The 19,275-nt window shown below is 47.7% G+C and overlaps 9 protein-coding genes across 9 annotated transcripts; 4 read left to right on the forward strand and 5 right to left on the reverse strand.

Annotated features, from left to right (window-relative positions):
- Positions 1-32: 32 nt before the first annotated feature.
- On the reverse strand, positions 33-1,286 carry N7478_010339 (FAD-dependent oxidoreductase; the record flags this gene model as incomplete). The annotated part of the gene is made up of 1 exon (XM_056926553.1): positions 33-1,286. One exon carries the CDS (start codon positions 1,284-1,286, stop codon positions 33-35), a length of 1,254 nt encoding a protein of 417 aa, XP_056775923.1.
- A 919-nt stretch (positions 1,287-2,205) lies between these two features.
- On the forward strand, positions 2,206-4,434 carry N7478_010340 (uncharacterized protein; the record flags this gene model as incomplete). The annotated part of the gene is made up of 1 exon (XM_056926554.1): positions 2,206-4,434. One exon carries the CDS (start codon positions 2,206-2,208, stop codon positions 4,432-4,434), a length of 2,229 nt encoding a protein of 742 aa, XP_056775924.1.
- Positions 4,435-4,873: 439 nt separating this feature from the next.
- Positions 4,874-5,349, reverse strand: N7478_010341 (mitochondrial 54S ribosomal mL60 domain-containing protein; the record flags this gene model as incomplete). The annotated part of the gene is made up of 2 exons (XM_056926555.1): positions 4,874-5,240; positions 5,309-5,349. The coding sequence occupies 2 exons, from the start codon at positions 5,347-5,349 to the stop codon at positions 4,874-4,876; spliced, it is 408 nt and encodes a 135-aa protein (XP_056775925.1).
- Positions 5,350-5,810: 461 nt separating this feature from the next.
- On the forward strand, positions 5,811-7,148 carry N7478_010342 (tafazzin; the record flags this gene model as incomplete). Its single annotated transcript, XM_056926556.1, has 4 exons — positions 5,811-6,009; positions 6,078-6,096; positions 6,182-6,274; positions 6,335-7,148. The coding sequence occupies 4 exons, from the start codon at positions 5,811-5,813 to the stop codon at positions 7,146-7,148; spliced, it is 1,125 nt and encodes a 374-aa protein (XP_056775926.1).
- Positions 7,149-7,325: 177 nt separating this feature from the next.
- Positions 7,326-8,978, forward strand: N7478_010343 (uncharacterized protein; the record flags this gene model as incomplete). Its single annotated transcript, XM_056926557.1, has 1 exon — positions 7,326-8,978. The coding sequence occupies one exon, from the start codon at positions 7,326-7,328 to the stop codon at positions 8,976-8,978; it is 1,653 nt and encodes a 550-aa protein (XP_056775927.1).
- Positions 8,979-9,207: 229 nt separating this feature from the next.
- On the reverse strand, positions 9,208-11,247 carry dbp9 (ATP-dependent DNA/RNA helicase; the record flags this gene model as incomplete). Its single annotated transcript, XM_056926558.1, has 4 exons — positions 9,208-10,318; positions 10,382-10,860; positions 10,926-11,002; positions 11,055-11,247. The coding sequence occupies 4 exons, from the start codon at positions 11,245-11,247 to the stop codon at positions 9,208-9,210; spliced, it is 1,860 nt and encodes a 619-aa protein (XP_056775928.1).
- Positions 11,248-13,282: 2,035 nt separating this feature from the next.
- Positions 13,283-14,337, forward strand: N7478_010345 (RraA family protein; the record flags this gene model as incomplete). The annotated part of the gene is made up of 5 exons (XM_056926559.1): positions 13,283-13,339; positions 13,412-13,487; positions 13,546-13,940; positions 14,005-14,103; positions 14,170-14,337. The coding sequence occupies 5 exons, from the start codon at positions 13,283-13,285 to the stop codon at positions 14,335-14,337; spliced, it is 795 nt and encodes a 264-aa protein (XP_056775929.1).
- A 277-nt stretch (positions 14,338-14,614) lies between these two features.
- N7478_010346 (3-ketoacyl-coA thiolase peroxisomal A precursor) lies at positions 14,615-16,028 on the reverse strand (the record flags this gene model as incomplete). The annotated part of the gene is made up of 3 exons (XM_056926560.1): positions 14,615-15,413; positions 15,489-15,933; positions 16,019-16,028. The coding sequence occupies 3 exons, from the start codon at positions 16,026-16,028 to the stop codon at positions 14,615-14,617; spliced, it is 1,254 nt and encodes a 417-aa protein (XP_056775930.1).
- A 1,165-nt stretch (positions 16,029-17,193) lies between these two features.
- On the reverse strand, positions 17,194-18,834 carry N7478_010347 (F-box protein; the record flags this gene model as incomplete). The annotated part of the gene is made up of 1 exon (XM_056926561.1): positions 17,194-18,834. The coding sequence occupies one exon, from the start codon at positions 18,832-18,834 to the stop codon at positions 17,194-17,196; it is 1,641 nt and encodes a 546-aa protein (XP_056775931.1).
- Between the last annotated feature and the right edge of the window lie 441 nt (positions 18,835-19,275).

Here is a 19,275-nt window from a genome sequence, read left to right on the forward strand (position 1 = left end):
CGGAGGAATATGGGTTCAACTTCAGCTGCTGCCTATGGATACCATAAATTGTGCAAAAAGAAGTAGCTTTTCAGCAAAGCTGCTAAAAATGGGTATCTCAAATAATCAAGCAGAGTTTTGTCGTGGAAAGTCAACATTCGCAGGATGAATTTGTCAACGATAGTCCGTGGTGAACCATCCGTGAACATCATATAGTTCATCATGTCCTTCGTTAGGAATGCTGTCCGCTCTGCACGAACAAAGAGATCTGCTTCGAATGCTTTAACCTCCACGGCTAACTGGGTAGTGGGATCAGGCGAGTTTGTCGCCTTGAGAATCACCCGAGATAGCATCGCTGCATCTTGCATCCCTAAATTGACACCCTCGCCAGCAAATGGAGTCATGATATGGGCTGCATCTCCGATCAAAGTTACACCAGGGCGGTTTTCCCAGCGCCAACCAACGGGAAGCATGTACAGAGAATGCGGCACAGGATCCTGTGCTGACTCTATAAGCTGTTGTAGTCCTGGATGCCAGTCGTTAAACACAGTCTTCAGCGACGCTCTCACAGCTTCAGCGTCATGAGGGTCATGCGTAAGCTTTTCTCTCCAATCCTCAGAAACTTGAGAGATACATAAGAGATATAAGCTTCCGTCTCCAATTTGCTGACAGCAGATTGACCGGCCATCGGAAAAAGAAAACATCGAGCCGCGATTGGTTAACTCGTAACACTCTGGCGCTGTTTCTTTGGCGTTGGGAATAGTCATCATGTAACCTCCAAGGCCAGAGTAGAGTGGCTTTTGATCCGATAGCAGCTTTCGAACTTTGCTCCAAGCTCCATCGGCGCCGACTATCAAGTCGAATCCAGATTCAATGCCGTGGTCGAAGATCAAGTTGTGCCCCTGGTCGATTCCACGCAGATGACAGCCCCAACGGATTATCCCCGCCGGCACAGAGTCCAAGAGTATCTCTCGAAGGGCTTTACGGTCGATTTCAGGACGACCACGAGAAGAGCCTTCTTCTGTACCGCTGAGACGGACATATTTATGAAGCCTTTTGTCGCATACAGTTAAGGCTTCTCCGTCATAACGAACATTCTTGAGAAACTCATCCCATAAGCCTGCTTCTTTCAAGGCTGCAAGACCGGTGTCAGGGTGGAGATCTAGAGTTCCGCCCTGGGGACGAATATTTCTGGATTTCTCTGATTCAAAGACAGTGATTTCGAGATTTGGCTTATTGAGTAGCAGTCGAACGAGAGTCAGACCGGTAGGTCCAGCACCTACAATAGCAACCCGGATTGGAGGCATTGCGAAATGTTTTCCTGTAAAGTGATGACTCTTGAGGCTGAGATTTGTGAGTTGGTAACACAAAGATTCAGGTTCTCAGTGTAGCTTTATATGGTTGAGACCAGACCATGGCCGGTAACTGTAATAATGCCCAGCCCCGAGTCCGGCATCTTTTCAGTGGGCCTGGTTAGCTCAAGATGGTGTTCAGTATCCGCGGAGTGGTAGCGGTGATCTGATTACTGATTACTAGGGAGGGTTAGCCTCCTTCTCCATTGAGCCACGCGAGGCTGAAGCAAAGTACTGCATGCTATGTAAGAATTCAAAGAGCCAATCAAATTTCGGTTTGGGACCCCCAATGCTGAATTTAGCGTTAGTGTCTATGGATGGCTGTGAATCCGAGAGTAAAATGCCGACTCCGATCCCCGGTAACTCCGACTCCGAGGTTTTAAATGTCGATCATCGCATCACCATATGCACTGCTGTAAAGCTGGTCAATTAAATGGGCAAAGTCTCATGATATGTTCGAGTTTGACAAAGTAAACTCCAATTTCTAATGCTTAGAGTTTCAAAATAATGGCCAAAAAGTAAAATAGAGTTTATGGAAACCTGACAAAACCAAGAGGCCAGGACCATAAACCCACCGATACTATTATATATGCTGTGCATAACCCGAGGTGGTAGTAGTAAGAATTTTATCCTACTGATAGTACAGTGGATCGCATCCAGTGTTAGTGGTCTTCAGAAATGATAGAGCAAAGCTCCCCGGACAAGGCAAGTAGCGGTTATAACCTTAATTCAAACACCGCAATGCAGTGGAAGGTACTTTCCTCATTAGAAACCTGGGTGATCATAAGTTAAAATCAAACTTCACACGCGGCTGCTTTCCAAAGTCATGCCAGATATCTATACGAGTATGTGGGAGTAATTATACACCCGGCAGATGGCGCCCTTGGCCATTCGACAAAATCACTCCCTTGGTCCCTCGCTTCCCCGTCCTCACAATGGACCCCATACAAAGCCTGTTGACGTGAAAACCCACATCGACCCTGTGGTATTTGCGGAGCTGTTTGCCGGAACGGTGGGAATATTCATACTCTCTGTTTTGGTTTGGAAGACTGGCCACCTTATTCGCTCGTTTACCCAACACAGGGTTGTGGGCCCAGGAAAATCTCCGACCACTCGATATGCAAAGACGTGGTATGGGTGGGTTACCATCCAAACACATGAGAGAAACAAACAATTCCTTCGCGATATATTTTCCAAATTGGGAGACTGGACTGCCTGGAAATCGACTAGGACGGACTATCAATGGGCGTGGTGGGATCCCGGCCAGGAGGCTTTGGAGACTAGGCGTCGGGATCGAAAACGATTGCAATGGCTACCGAAATTCCTGATTAATTATGAATCGCCTATTGCTGACGATATCTGGAACCCAGGTCCGAGTTCTGAATGCCGCGGCGCGCTGAGTGAGATTGCGGAGGTGACAGAAGTGACCGAAGTGACAGAGGCAGCAGAGGCCGAAGAACCTCAGATAGCAGAGACAAGAAAAGAAGTTTCCGAGGAGAATACCCAACCAATAGGAGAGATACGTATCGGGATAAATAGCAAAGAGGATCATCCTGTCATTTTGAAGACCCAGGAAGTCAACAGACGCCGTCATTCAAGATTTAGTGCGGGCACCTCCGAAGAGGTTGTTTGGTCTGATGCGAGGATGCATATTTGGTCATCCACCCTATCCTTTGAAAACGAACAGATTTCTACCTTGAGAGATATCCCTTGCGTCAAGAGGGATGCATTTCTGGGGCGACACTCAAGTATTGATGAAGAAACCATACACCTGGCACAATTTGATGGACCGAGCAGCCCTCGACAGACGAAAGCACGTCAGCCAGCTGCCTACCAAGGCCACCAAGCCCTAAGAGATCATACTCGCCAGACTACCATTTTCCGCTTCCGCCGTGGACATGCGAGGAAGTACCAGGATTGGTCAGCGCAGATGCAAACAAAAGCAAAGAGACCTTCGCTGTATGACCTTAGAGATTCATCTGGACCGCCCGGGACGCCCTTTACCGAGAATCTGACAAACTTTACCTCGGAGCACAGCGCAACAGGGGATACTTTGAAGAGACAAGCGGCGGCGATTAGCAAAAATTCAAAGACTTTGACTAGACGACTTCCGCTTACAGTTGAAAAGAGCAGCATGATAAGCCGAGGCTCTTCTGCGCATCGGAGCGACCTCCAAGTGGCGAAAGCCCACTACAGCACCGTACCACTGCGGCTGAAAAGAAAACCCCAAGGGATATACCATTCCCGAGATTCACGGGATCTGCGACACTCTTTATATGAGTTGAAGCCCACCACTGCTAGTAGGCACTCCATCCACGATATATTACGGGATCAGGAAAGGGGCCGATCCCGATATCAAGGCCATCGCCTCTCCCATAATCGCATTCTGGAAGGTACCTCGTTATCTTTCAAAGAAGTCAGCGACGGGGAATTGAGACTTTTACACGAGTTAGACCGGAAATTGTTATGGCTGTTCAACGAAATGACTCCTGGACAAAAGCCTTACCACTTTGCTTTACTTGCAAATCACTGGCTGAATCGAGAAACTTGGCTGGTGATTGATCCCATCTCAAGAGTCTCTAACGATGCGCGAAGAAGGCAAGGTGATCCACGCTTCAACGTCCCTTATCCAGAACCAGAACTGAAGCGAAAATCCAAGTATCCAGAGAACTTACGGAAGAAGGCATTCACACCTCGAATTGACTCATGGCGCGCCGCCGTCAACCGACAGAGAAGAATTTCAGGGGCCCGGGAAATCTTAAAGCTGGTGGACTTATATGAAGATTCCGCTGAAGAGCCACCGGAAGGGCATATTGACCCTGCGTGCTGGATTTTGCCAAAGCCGCCCCAAGGGTTTGAAATGTCGACTAGACAGAAACATGCTTGGTACGAGGGAGGGGCCGGATGGCAGGAGAGACTTGACGACTGGCAACGAGTGAGTCGTGGCTATCGGCTCCACAAAGCCGTATTCGAGGGACGCGTTAACCGGAATCGGGCCATAGAGCTTGGACAGAGATTTGGCGGATACTGTCGTCAAACATTATTCAGCTTGAATCCTGGGATTAGTGGAAGCAACGTCGCTTCCCCTGCCATCAGTCCATGAATCCGGCCTTAACTGGTTTTTATGACTCAATCTTGAGTGGCATAAACTTGAAAACGCCATTTCATCTTCAATCTTTGATCTGATATCGTTACCGTTCACAGTCGTTGACCTATCATTAGAGCGGTGGAGAACCGAATACCACAAGACCACCACTTTTTGAATATAAAATTGTATTGCGAGAAATCGATTTAAGCGCTGAGTAATAAAACATGTATAAATCCCGCCATCCTCTTTCAGAGCGGCCGCGTTTTTCGCAATTGCCAAAAAATCCGGAAATCCTTGATATGTTGTTTGAACCCAAACCAGCTATCGAGGGTAGTCATAGCGGCGGGTAAACTGGTGTATAATACAGATGAAGGCTCGATTATCCCGTAATGACGAGCCGTAGAGGGTGTGTCCGATGTCGATATTCGATAGGGGAGGTGATAGCGGCGAAGACTTAGAAACCAGGAGGGTTCACACGCTGACTGACACGAGTCCACTTGGGCAGCTCTGTCAGGTAGAAGAAAAATGACTCAATTAGTATTGTATTCAGAAGATTCGAAGAAACCCAGCCGGGCTCAAGTGTTAACATACTGTGGATGCTCTTCCGGTAAGACTTCTCCTTCTTGTCGAAGAGGGTGTACTTGTCCTTGGGCAACATCTCCTCCTCGCGCGGCATCTCGGTATACCATCGCTCAACGGCCTTGGTGCTCTGGCCATTGCGAGCAAGAGCTGCACTGACAGTGTCAACGACACGGTCAACCGCGCGCAGGCGTTTGCGTTGCCGGGCCTTTTGCGGCGAGGACAGACGCCATGGTGTCTTCCTACAAGTTGGAAAAAGATGGCATTAGTTTTTATTGAATCGGATTGAGCAAAGAATCATTCATCATACCAGAGAAGACCCCCGAACAGGGACTGAGTGGGCTTGAACATGTTGAGCTGATGCAGCAGTGGAAGATGGAATCGGCGAAAATCGTGCTCAAAGTCGGAGTTGCAATTGGCCCGTGCGGTCAGTGGTATACTTGGAGCAGCAATTTGAACAGTCTCAATAATTCAGACAATAACATATAGTATTATGAGCTATGAATATAGAAACAGATGGATAAAGATTTAGAATGTATTGATACTAGATTATGCTAGAAAAACTTAGTAGTAAACCTCAAAATGCCATGATTATTCCTCATAAACGGTCTTACCCCGGCTTCAGTCATGTGATCTTGCAGAATATCTGTGCCGAGAATTGGATTCTTGTTTCTCTCTTCTCCTTGATCAATTCAGTCTGGCTTGGCCAGGAAAGACGTTCCTTGCCTTGCAATTTACTTCGCTTGCCCAGGCGGGCTTGTTCAATGGGCCCTGTCTAAAATCGCGTCCTCTTACACATATTACACAGCAACATGGACCCCGGCGCAACAGGCGATTCACCATCCCTCCCCTGGCGGGCATGGTCCAACATGACCATGTGGGGTGTGGCCGGGTTAAGTCGCGCATTCTTGTCAGGACTCTGTAATGCAGAGATTCACGGTGGTGAGGCCTTTACGGAACTGCTAGACTCGCGACGGGATCCGTCGCAAAGAACTAAAGGATTGATTACTGGTACATCGCCCCACTCTTTATACGATTTGATTGCGATCGGTTGCTAAAAGATCTGGAATTATGTTTAGTCTCAAATCATATCAGCGTGTACGTGCTTCCCCGAGGTTTTGACGGCGGATCGTTTCGAGCATGAAAGTGGGAAAGTGACTGACATCTTGCCGCGGGAAAACAGTATGGACGATCCATTGGTATGGGGAATGCTGCCGGCTCGGTTTTGGAACAAGCGATGGTCATTTGGTAGTCATGATATCTGTTACCAAAGCAGGTATGTTCAACCCCTAAAGTTATCGTTTGGTGCTGTTATTAACTTGGCCGACTCGTACAGACCGCTATCATTCTTTTTTACCATGGGACAAGTTCTCCCAACACATCGTCTTGCCCACTCACAATTTGGTGGACTTGGACAACCAGCCATAACCCAGGCTATTCGATTGCTATCAAAGGGCCCCTTCCGTGTCGATCACCACCGCGCCCCCGAAGAGCGCCAGCATTACAGCCTCCAAAATGTCTGCGTCGACCCTTTCTCCGACCTATCTGTCGCATATACCACCAATGGCGAGGATGCGCACTTGGCACCCTCAGCATACGCATGTAATTCATACTCATGGGTTCATATCTTCCCCGAAGGTAAGATTCACCAGGCTCCTCGCAAGACGATGCGCTACTTCAAATGGGGAATTGCACGCCTTATTCTCGAAGCAAATGAATGCCCGGATGTGGTCCCGATGTGGATCGAGGGCTTCGACGACGTCATGCATGAGAGCCGTGAATTCCCTCGATTCCTTCCTCGAGCCGGCAAAAATATCAACGTCACTTTCGGGTCAAAAGTTGACTCCGAGGCGGTCTTTGGAGGCATGCGATCGCGGTGGCAGAAACTAAAGGCCAAGGTCGAGGCAGCGGATGCCCAATCGCGAGACCTGCCTGTTGGCGTTCTGAGCAACGAACTGCTAAACAGCAAAGAAGCGGTAGAGCTACGCAAGGAAGTGACTATGAAGATCCGCAACTTAGTCCTGGACGTGCGGAGAACCCGTGGTTTGCCGGACGAAGATCCAAAAGAAGGTCTTGTAGAGACCTGGCTCGAGGAGGGCCCCAAGCGTGAAGGGCATATGAAAGATGATTCATGGGTTCGAGACATTTGAGCCCATTGTATATTACTGTATAAATAGTGCATAGATCAACCATAGACAATACTTACAAGCGTCTGTTTGGCTTATGTTATCTGGAACCGCCGCGGGGCGATAAGACGATAAGGCCGAACCGTCAATAATCAAGTTCGCCTCCATCTCCGCACATCCATCTGTCTACAATTAGTCTCTATGCCCAAAAAGCACAGAAAGTCATTTATACACACAAAGCCAGTCAATACACCTCATCATTCGATCGGGTCGTCAGGAGCGAATCAAAATGCACCTCAGACTGGCCAATTTACCAATGTTGGGTCCTCGAGAGGGCTTGAACCTAGCGACTCATCAGTCAACGATTTAATCGGCCACCTACGCCGAACACAAGTATCGAATGATAGCTCGCCCTCCGCATTCTCCCATTCTTTCGCGTCGCAAAGATCTATACCACCGGCGTTGCGAAACATTCTTGAGCTTCCCGAACCCCCAGCACCCCGCCCTCGACGTCAAACCCCAATCGGTGCACGCCCACGGCGTTTTGCACCAGGACCGCCCCCACCCGAGAGTTGGCTGACGGGAGCCACAAGGGATTCTCAGGCCACAGGAGAAAGCCTTGAGCCTGCACTGGAACGCAAGATAATATATTGCTTGGATAGGCTGCCTGGGGCTATCTTCCCCCAGCCCAACAGTCTTCTACATGCTGTTCTGAAGTCTATAGCTCAGAAATGGGATTGGCATACGGAGTATGATGGCTTGTTCATGTCCCAAATTCCTGCTCATCTCAAAACGCTTGTACTTAGCTATATTGCTTTTTACGGCGGGACAGAGACGCGCAGGAACCGGATAAATGGACTTAAGCCGCTCTATCCCACGAAAGAAGAATATGCTACGCTCTATGAAACCGATCCATCGGGTGAAGCTATTCACTCCATCGATGCAGATTCTATGACGACTAGGTTGGATTTGGGAAATGCCATTGGCTACCGGATGACATTTCGGCAACTCGCCAAAGAGTTGCAATTAGCCAACACACCAAGTATTTCATCTGAGCAGGCAGCCCAAGATTCTGTTCCGGAATCATGGGATCAAACCGAAGATGAAGTCGAAGAAAGTTCTATTCCTGGCCAAATAGGCCATACGTTACGCTTCAAAAACCTCAAATATCTCTCCTTTGCACATCCATACCACCCCACTGCCGACTGGAGTAGTCTTGTGAAACTTTTATCCCATCTTCCAACCATTACTCATCTTTCTCTCGCTCATTGGCCCCGGCCAGGCAGAAAGCCACAAGTCGCTCATAAACTTGCTGGTGACGAGGATCTCCAAGAGCAGCCTGGGCACGAGGTTCGACCGGGTAGTCGGAGTCCTGTATGGGCTGAAGCATCCGCGACTCTCCGCCATCTCTCTAAGAACACCTACTGCCTGAAGTGGTTAGACCTAGAAGGATGTTCTTCCTGGCTTGTTGCTCTTACATGGAGGGGTTTCGACCCGGACGGCGTCCCATACCCTGCTGGAACCAATGGACCAGATTGGACTGGCAGTTGGCGGAATGTCGATTTCTTAAATCTTGCACCTGGATGGGTTGTCCAAAGCATTCCTGGGGCATCCGATTCTGGCCAGTCATCAGACGAGCTCGAGAGCTTCGAGACTGGAGATGACGGCGATAAAGCAAAGCGTCAGCGTGCAAGGGAGTTCAGCAGATTCCAGGTGGATGTTCTCGTGGCGGAGGAAATGCGAGCTCTCATTAATAAACGCAGAACCAATGCAAAGGGGAAATGGTTAGCGGCCAAGACCGGGAGAGAGGAACTGCAGGAACTAAAGCTCCAGTTAAAACGGTTGAACTCTTAGAGCCGAGTCACAACATCGCAAGTTGTTTTCGCCGCCCTTGTTCCAGTATGAATTATGTGAATAAGTCTTCAAAATCTACAATAGATCGTTCAATGGCAAAAAATAACTGATTTAAATTTTTACTCATTCCTATATTTATTTTTGCTCCATAAAACTGTACAATGGTATCATAGCATTCGCCATTCCATCACCCGCGAACATCTTTCTCGCATCCAATTGATAAGGATATTTATTTCCGGCCCCTGTTGAACGTCTTCAAAGGGTCAACCTTTCCACCAGAGGGCTTCTTGCCTTTGCCCTTGCCGCGATTCCGATCCCTAGCCTTGCGAATGCGGTTCTCACTCGTCTTCTTAAATCCAACATATCCGATGTTTTCCTTTGAGATTCCCTTGCGTCCCTTAGCCGGCATCAGATACTCAGGCACATGCTTCAAGTGTGCTTGCACACGTGCAGCCCGCAGTTCACCATCGTGTCGCAGCTGGCGCAATTCATCTGGGTTCTCCTCGAAATGGCGCTTCAGCTTCTCACTCTTGATAAGCTCCTGTCGAATCTCGCGTCCACGAGCTTCTTGCACGGCTAGACGGGTGACAGCGCGCAGGGCATCAGTCATACGATAGCGAAAGGCGTCAACCTGTTGCATCTCGAAATGGTAGGGTCGAACCTCATGTCCCAGTTTAGCTTGGCGCTTGGTGATCTTGGTGAGAACAGTCTCGTCATTCTTAGAGCTGCTCACTGAAGTTGGCCTATGCTTTCCGAATTGATCGGCTGGGACGACAAAAGAAAGTGCCATGCCAGCTTTACCAGCGCGGCCGGTACGACCAATACGGTGGGTGTATGACTTGGATGTGGTGGGGAGGTCGAAGTTCAGAACGCAAGCGACGTTCTGGAAGTCAATACCGCGGGAAACACTGTAATCCTTCTCTTTACCGGTCATCTTGCGGCGTTTCTCTGGTCGAGACTTTTTGCTGGTTGACTCTTCGTTTTCGTCCTCGCTGCTGCCAATTTCCTCCTTCTCCTCCTTCTCCTCCTTCTCCTCTGCCTCTTTAGTATCGACAGGTTCCAGAGACTTCTTGCTTTGCTTAGCCGCTCCCATGACTTCCTGATCGTCTGCCGCGATGATAATATCGTAGACACCCTTGTTGAACTCCTCGACGACGTGTAGTCGAGAGTTGATGGGGAGTTCTGAGTTGAGTACACAGCTCTTGATGCCGAACTGTTCAAGGAAAAGCTTAACGCGGTAGCATCGGTCCACATCATGGACAAAAATGATAACCTTTCCTTTGACCAGCTGCAGCTTGAAGATGACATACGTGAGAAGGAACTTCTCGTCTTCGGCACACCTGTTGAAACATAATTAGCACCAGTTTCAATATTGTAAGGTGTTTGAATAGGTGGGAGCTTACTTAACAACGAACTGGCTGACACCGGCGCCCTTTTCTTCCTTATCCTCCAACTTCAAGATGACAGGGCTACGGCAGAACAAGCCCTTGAGAGTGTCCACCTCAGAAGTAAGCGTAGCACTCATCAGGAAAGTCTGCACACCACGAGGGATAGCCTTGGAAAGGGTGTTGATATCCTCGTCATATCCATATGATAGAACCAAGTCGGCCTCATCAATAACGAGATGTGTAAGTTTTTCAAGCGACAGAGCCGAGGTATTAACATTAGCGAGGACACGAGTGGGTGTCGAGATAATCAGATCCGGGAAGTCGGCAAGGAGTGTCCGCTGGACAGCATCCGAGACTTTCTGGGTCAAGTTGACAGACCGAACATCCTTTCCGCAAAAGGTGGTGAAGGATGTAACGACTTTTTGAACCTGCTCAGCAAGCTCGCGAGTTGGGACGAGGATAAGACCAGTAGTCGCTTTCAGAGATGGGTCATTCTAATTCCATTTCAATCGGGTCAGTAAAATTGTGGTTATCGACGTCAAACCCAAGTGTAACTAACAGTTTTTTGTTGAAGAATTGCCTGGAGGACTGGAAGAACGTAGGCAGCGGTTTTACCGGAGCCAGTCTTTGCACGGGCTGATTGTTGTCAGTTCAAGTCTTGATGTTCAATATAGAGATTAAGGCTTACCCAAGATATCCTTTCCTTCGAGGGCCAGCGGGATAGCCTTCGACTGTACGAGAGTAGGCTTGGAGAACTTTTCTTTAATCAAGGCCTGGCGCAGTCGCGGGTCAAGTCCAAGTGCTTCGAAATCAAGATCCTTCTCTTCCTTGCTCGCAGGCTCGGGAGCGGGGACGTCGTTTGCATCCAGTTTGCGCTTCATTATTGATGTGCTGTTTGATCTCTAGAAAGCAGAACTTGAATTGCTTGATTTGGGAAATTTCAGCGGGCGGTGAGATTTCGCAGGGTTTTTCGGGCGGTCAAAGGTTTTTTTTAATGCTGAATCATCACGTGATATCCCAACGCGGGGAAATCTTAACAAAAAGTTTCCTTGATCTCTATTCTTGTTCATAAGCCGTATAGCATCTTTCTACAAGTATGATTCATTCACACTCCAAAAGAACGCTGCAAACTGCGATGCCGGATATATTCTCATCAAAATGGCAATCGCCGGCAATATGAGTGTGGCATGTAGTTCAGCTACCACTGGCAGTGGATGCAACTCTCATTGACCCAACGCAATTATGAAGGTTATTCATGTATACTTTTTTTTTTTTGGCTTTCTTAATTGTTCAGAAAGAAAGAAATTTAGTCGGGTATGAGAATAGCCAATTATCTCAACAAAAAATCGCAGAGCAACATCAAATCATAAGAACGCGACGAAATGAATACGATATCTGAACCCGAGCGTATACAAATTCCTCCCAAATGACCACTGTCCGCCATTCGTTTGATTACGAAAAGCAAAGAGTAAAAAATTCCTTGTAAAGACAGACCGTTCGATCTGACCTATAATATCACCTATAACCTACTTGCAGAAATCGGCCTTCGTGTAGGTTCTGAACTTCGCTAACGAATCTTTCGTGATTCGGCCAACGGGGAAAACTTTCACAGGGTCCAGCTTTTGGTCTGGATTTGCAGGTTCGACTTCCAGTGGCTCTTTCGTCATTCTGGGCTCACTTGTTCTGTTTACCGGTTGGGTACCACGCATGTAGATTATTGCATAATAACAAGTGATCCCTGGGTAATTAATAGGAGCTATAATTGCCCCCGAGAACTATGTGTTGGATTCTACTCCAAGCCCAGATGGTCTAACACTGAACGGCCTTGAGATTTTGAAGATGTTAAACAAGCACAGGCTAAGGCCCTCTTCCACATAGCACTGAATAGCTTTCACTTCAAAATAAACAGACCAGTTTAGATTATTTGCTATACACGCGGAAGCGAAGGCAAGGAGACCAGAGTAGTCGATGTCGCAACAGCTCGGAACAAGACCGAATAAAGAATCCAGTTTCAACCGCCACTCTAAAACTGTCTTATACCTAGGATGTGCGCCCGAAACAATAATAGTGCTAAACCTGCCAAGTTGGTATTCGAGACCCCTCGGGGTTTGCACATCTCCCTATTCAACCGGCCTATTTTCACTTTGCGAGATTAAACCCAGCATTGGGGTAGGAGGTTTGCCAACCATCTCGTCGAGTCAAAAGAAATTGCCAATTTTGCAGAATTTTGGGAAATTCGACTATCTAAAAGACAATATCAGTAAGTCTTGCCTGGCCTCTAGAAGGTTAAGGTTTAAGGCTCCTATAGAGCTAATCTACAAATAGATGCTACCTCGTCGGGTTGGTCATTCAAGAATAGGACTGTGGACTTGAAGATAATTAATTAAATTCGAGATCTCCTAGCTGTTCTGTTTCGCTTTGTGGTTTCAAAGATAGCCTAAGGGTTTTAATAGTCTAAACTAATATCACATCAATCATGCCCGGCATACATTGATCGTCACATGCGATTGTGCCAGCTGAGATCATGATGCACATACAATTACTTCCTTTCCTTTATAGTATTTTATACCTATTCAAATCTACGAAATTTGATTTCAAGAACCGGAATATTCGTGTGTGTTGTTTTATTGCCCAGAAGATATTTTACAAAATAGAGGTATTATTACATCTTCCCGCGGAAAATGTCGGACTCGAAGCGATTGGAATATCCTCGGGCCCGATGATGTCGTGGTCCGATATCCGGAATAATGGAAACATATGGTTAAACTCGGCAGCAGTATTACATATCTTAACTTGAACCACCGAATTGACTATTTTTACTTATAACTTCTAAATTTAGAGTGTCCTGTCTAGCCTGAACACCCAACAGTCACCTCAACCAAACTCCGCTCTATAGCCCCGCATTCTGCAACCGCGATGACTTCTCTCAACGAACAGCTTACAACTCTGATCGAAAACTATACAGCATGTGATGTTAGACCATTCCTTTGATAGTAATAAGTTTGATATAATCATCTGGTGTTCGTACTCAAACTTATCGCGCAGGTATCGGATGCGCTATTGAAGCTACAGAAAGTCCCAGCTGGTAGCGCCCCACGAGCGGGATATCTAGCAGACCTCCGTAAGACCTCACCGTTCAATCTCTAATGCTTTAATGGGATATTCTATTTCCATAACAGATCAGGTTTACTCTGAATCAACCCTTCATGCTGACATCTCAACAGTCCCTTTCTCCCCTATAACCGGAAGAAACGACACGGCGCGGAAAATTGCCGCTCCAGCTACAACGTTCAAGTTTCTTAATAAAGCTGATACGCCACCAAATATCGCCGTTGAAAACCCCGAGAAGTATGGCTTCCCACCTGGGAAACACTGGGTAGACTACGCAGGCGATTTCCAAGACGAGGACCCAACTAAGGCAGGCTCAATCATTGTTATCGAGCAGCCCGATGAGCAGTATTGCGCTGTGACGGGTGGTATTATGGCGACGAGGATGAGTTATCTGGGAATAAAGGCTGCTGTCGTTGGCGGAAGGGTGCGAGACTTGAGGGAATTACAGGGGACGGAACTCCCGGTAGGTTCTTGATATGAGCCACGTTCTTATTTTATGTTGAAAATTAACTTGTTTTTCATTTTAGATCTGGGCGCGGGCCACTTCAACTGTTGGTACAGGTGCTGAAGCTAAAGCTGGGGTTCGAAATGTGCCGATTTCTATAGGTGGAGTGACTGTATCGCCGGTAAGTCGAGCCCACTGACTTTTACGCTGGGTCGAGCGATGTAAACTGATATGAGTGCGTGAATAGGGCGATATCATTTTCTGTGACCCAATGGAAGGAGTCGTTTCCATTCCCCGCGAATTACTGGGGGATGTACTTGAGACTATGCCCAAGTTGATCGCTATGGATGACCAGGCGAAGGAAGCCGTGGCACAGGGGATGAGCGTTACAGATGCCTTTCAGAAATTCCGGTAGGATAGCCACCTACAAGGCCTTTGAGTCTCTCAAGATGAATTGTGTAAATAAGCAACTTGGGTATCATATCCCTGCCAGTCTGATTTAAAACCGACCCAATCAATAGTGGACTTCAAGTATATAAGGTTTATATAAGACCAGGGTAATTCAATGACAGTGAAATGTAAAGTAGTTCATTCTCTCGTGGTATCCGGATATTTAATACATGAAAGGAAGATTTGGACAAGAACAAGTCCAATCGCTGTGCAAGGTAATATCAAAGATTATCGGTATTTATTTACTCAGCCACCCAAACGGCGGCCATACCCATACCAGTGCCGACACACATGCTGGTAACACCAACCTTCTTGTTGGTACGCTTGAGCTCTGTGAGGAGTGTGCTCACTTGGCGAGCGCCAGTGCATCCAAGAGGGTGACCGAAAGCAATGGCACCACCCTTAGGGTTGACCTTCTCAATGGGCAGGCCAAGCTCGTTCACACACCACACGCACTGAGAGGCGAAGGCCTCGTTGATCTCAAAGATATCGACATCATCCTTGGTGATACCAGCCTTCTCCAGAGCAACGGGAATGGCCTTCCAAGGGCCGACACCCATAAGAAGGGGCTTGACACCGACGATGCTGGCAGATACGTACTTTCCGATGATCTTCTGTCCAAGGCGCTCGGCAGTGGAACGCTTCATCAAGAGAACGGCGGCAGCACCGTCAGAGATCTGAGAGGCATTACCAGCGTGGATGGATCCATCCTTAGCGAAAGCGGGACGAATCTTGGCAAGTGACTCGGCGGTCATGCCCTTGCGGATACCGTCATCTTCCTTGACGGTGATTTTCTTCTCCTCGCCAGTCTTGGGGTCGGTCCAGTTGACCTCCAGGGGAGCAATCTCTTCATTGAAAAGACCAGCGGCTTGGGCCTTCTCGGCCTTTTGGTATGAGGAAGCGGCGAAAGCATCCTGGGAGGTACGGGAAATGTTGCGGTCCTTGGCCATGTCCTCGGACAGGACACCCATGGGAACCTTGCAGTTGGCGGACTCGGGGTGGTTCTCAAGGAGTTCGGAGAATTCGGTAACAGCACCGGGACTACAGGGAAATCTTGAATTAGCATACTACCCTTGAACAAGCAAGAAGGACCTCATTCTGCAAATATTTACTTACCCGTACTGAGAAGTCATGCTCTCCACACCAGCACCAATACCAACATCGATCATGCCCGACTTCAGAGCGTTGGCAATGTCAGCGATAGCCTGCAAACCACTGGAGCATTGACGGTTCAGAGACTTGACTGCAGTTGTCTCGGGGAAACCAGCTACGAGAGCAGCGGCACGGAACTCAGTAGCACCACCACCTGGAGGAAGGACAGAGCCGACCGCAACATCCTCAACGGCACTAGGATCAATACCACTCTTCTTGATAACGGCCTTGAAAACACCAGCCAGAAGATCAGCGGCGGCAGTATCCTTGAAGGCACCCTTGCCACCCTTTGTCAAGGCAGTACGGAGGGCACAGGTGACAACAATATCATCGGGGTGCTTCTCGGTCAAAGCGGCGGCTCCTTTTTGGCCACCGAAGTGGGAAGAAACCTGGGACAAGCGCTGCTGGGCTGTAAAACGTATTTGTTAGCCATGAATGCTGCCAGAAGGGTTTGGTCCACCAAATCCAAAATTAGTAGATCGCGAAGTACATACCAGAAGACATGACGTCAAAGGGAAATGAAGTTCAGATGGTATTTTGAGAGATAAGGAGAGTAAAGAAATAATCTGGGGGGGCTCAAAGTGCGGGAGAGAAGAAGGCCAGAGGTTTATAATTCCGGATGGGGGCTTTTTTATAAATCAGACCCTTCCACTCGGTGATATTGCCTTGGTCGCAAGCTCGCCGCTGCTGGACACACGATGAACATGCCGAGGTCCATTGGATGATAGTTATTCCGAGCCGATCTCACCGGGGTATGTCATAAGCAAATCACGTGGACGGAGACGGTCGCATGTGAAACAGCCCCTTTTCGGCATGTGCTTTCATCTGACCTACGTCAGGGGACATACTGACTCGGCCCCTTTGCTCAATAAGTAGAAGTGAGCACGGCTATCGGCGCACTGATCGGATTAGGGCGTTGACTTGCCCCCCTCAGAGAGATTTGAGGGCTGAGGCCGTCTCAACGTGTGAGCTTACAATCCCAACTGTGGCAGTTTCTAGGTCATCTTCAACTGGAACAAAAGCACAGCGCTGGGGGCCAGGAAGGTGTACTTTGTCCTATGTTGTGAAGTTTTATATCCATGAGAATCCTTGATATTACTAGTAGAGGGAGAAACTTGAATATATTGTACCTACCATTATATTTATGCATGTCCATTCGGGCATAGTTCTGTTTATACAAGAGCTTGATACATCTGTGACATGTTATTAAGACTTCTGACTTCCCAATATTGTTTCCGAATCAGCTCAAACATTGCCATTTTTCATATAATTGATCACCTGTGGCGGGGACTAGATACTGCTGTCTTGAACCGACACATGCAGATCAGAATATTGAGGTAGCATTCAGTAATGATGCGTTGACATTGCGGCCATTCCATGCTGCATAAAGAGAAGGGAGTTACGCCCGAAGATAACTGGACACTGAGGGAGTATTTTGTTTGGAAGATAACGCCGTACTATCCTGAGTCCCACTCAAGCCCTTTGTGCTTACCACTAGGAAGCAGTGTCATTGGCTAGTGTTCAATTGGACTATATACATTTATTGTGATAGAATATACGGAAGAAGGTAGCCTCACCACTGGGCAGGTTAACACAATGGCCTCCGTATGAAACGAGTCAATTCTAAGGTCTTCCAAGTGCATTTGGTATCATCACGCGTGACGGGGCCTCACCCATATTGCTTGAACCTGCGCATGCCTCTAAGCCATGGTATTGGGGTAATTCCAAAGCCTTGCGGATACATCTTTATCTGAAGTTGCATGATCCATCCTTTGAAGGGTATACTCGCCCTCTCGGCATCAAAATAGAAATCTACCAATACATATGCCATATCCATGGGGTTGTCGTCCGCCTCCGCGGGTCTCCCTTGGGACATTGTGGTGATCATGAAGGATTCTTCCGGGTCGGTAGAAGGCTGTGCATCCAGCTGCCCGCGTTCAGTATACAAGTTATCTTGCAACATTATCTCTCTTCCACGGTAGCCAAGATTAGACAGTTGGAGAAATTGCAGCTTGAGATGATCTGCCCAAAATTCAAAATTCTGCTTCCAGAGCTCCCGTATCTCGTTGACGACTTCAGTGGAGAATGAAGAACCCCAAGTTCCCCTATCTGCAGTGAGAGGCCCTGGATCTGTAGTGATCGCATCAACCAAGTTGACTTTCTTTAGACTCAATCGTTTTAAGGTTGGCGCTGCTGTCCGAAGAAAGTGCTTGAGAGCGTCCACCGTCACCTCGATCGAATGAAGATGAAGTTCCCCCAGCTGGTAAAACTGGATCCGCTGGGAGAGATCCTGAAAGTAGAGAGGGGACAGTTCTTCCATGGGAATCCATTGGGCAAATACCAGAAACTTCAGTTTGGGTGCAACTGTGATCAGAATATTGAGAAGACGTTTGAGGGTGTCTTCGTGGAATATATCATGTTTGTTATCTTTAATACGAATACACATATGCAGAGTTGTCAGTTCGCATAAAAGTGGCAGTAGTAATTGATACTGTGACTCTGGCAGTTGTAAAGACCCCAATGTCATACCGCAAACGTAATTGTCACGGATGGGAAGGGGATAAGCATCATTGCCGCACGTGTGGAGGGCTTGAACCTTCCGGCTGGATTTTATTATACCATTAAGCAGATGTGAGAATGCCAAACGCAGAGGTATAGACAACATGTGGTGCTGAAATTGTTGTGGTGGTGTGAGATTCGAAAGCATACCAGGGGTGTTGAGCTGGCTCTTCAATTCACGTAACCCCAGGCAGCGAAAAGAACCATAATGTGCTTCCCTAAGGAGAGTGTCTATAGGGTAACACTGTAACCCAATATTTATGGCGTTTTCGAGGCGTGGGAGACATTTTTCAAGAGCTTCAAAAAGTCCCGAGTCAAGAATAGCACGGTGCTCTGCTATTGTAGCCTCATAAACGGCAAATAGAGCATCAAGCTGAGCCTCGTACTCAGCCTGAGAATCGTTTGATTCTTCCGGTTCACGGCGAAATAAGCCCCTCATTTTCCAATGGGTCAAGCTCGGACGTTTGAAGCTTGTCTTATCCTTTTGTGGCCAGCCTTCGAATAAGTTCGGGATGATCCAAATTTCTTGAACGGAGCCCCGAAGAGCTTCACTTTCTGCAACCTCTTCCAGGCGGCTAAGGCCTTCATGGGTGAGAAGAAGTGATAAACTTCTGAAGTAGCGCGTTGAATAGGCTTCTAGTGTTTTTCTGTGTATTTGGTGGCAAGTGATCCTGAGCGCACCCCACTCCTGGGGCTCTAGATACTCACAAAGGTGAGACAATATCTCTAGAGGTAGATTTGTGATAGACATCTTGCACCAATCGTTTTATTTGGGCCCTCAGCAAATCATCACAGTGAGAGGCGACCCTCAAGTTTGATTCAAATGTTGGGATTTCGGTCGCGTGTCGCGTCGGGGGCAGCCCGGCCCGAAGATATCGACTTGCTAAACAACTTTAGCCGCGATTGAAGTCACTCCCATGATCTATTGCGCCTGGTAGATCAGATACACTGTCCACTGGCATCAGTATACACAAAAGGGACTCTAATTGGCGATATTCTGCGTTGACAGTCGAACAGCCGTCACTGGCAGTGCAGGGTATACATTCTTCAATCTATTTTAATAGTCAAATTATACTAGTTACATGTGTGTTGAAATATTTATTAAACAAAAAAGTCTTCCCACACTGATATCAAACTATAGTACGATTTCTTCAACAATTATCATTGTTTTATACTGGTATTCATACAAGTA

The sequence above is a fragment of the Penicillium angulare genome (assembly GCF_028827245.1).
Source record: "Penicillium angulare strain IBT 27051 chromosome Unknown utg000007l_segment0_segment0, whole genome shotgun sequence".
Lineage (NCBI taxonomy): Eukaryota > Fungi > Ascomycota > Eurotiomycetes > Eurotiales > Aspergillaceae > Penicillium > Penicillium angulare.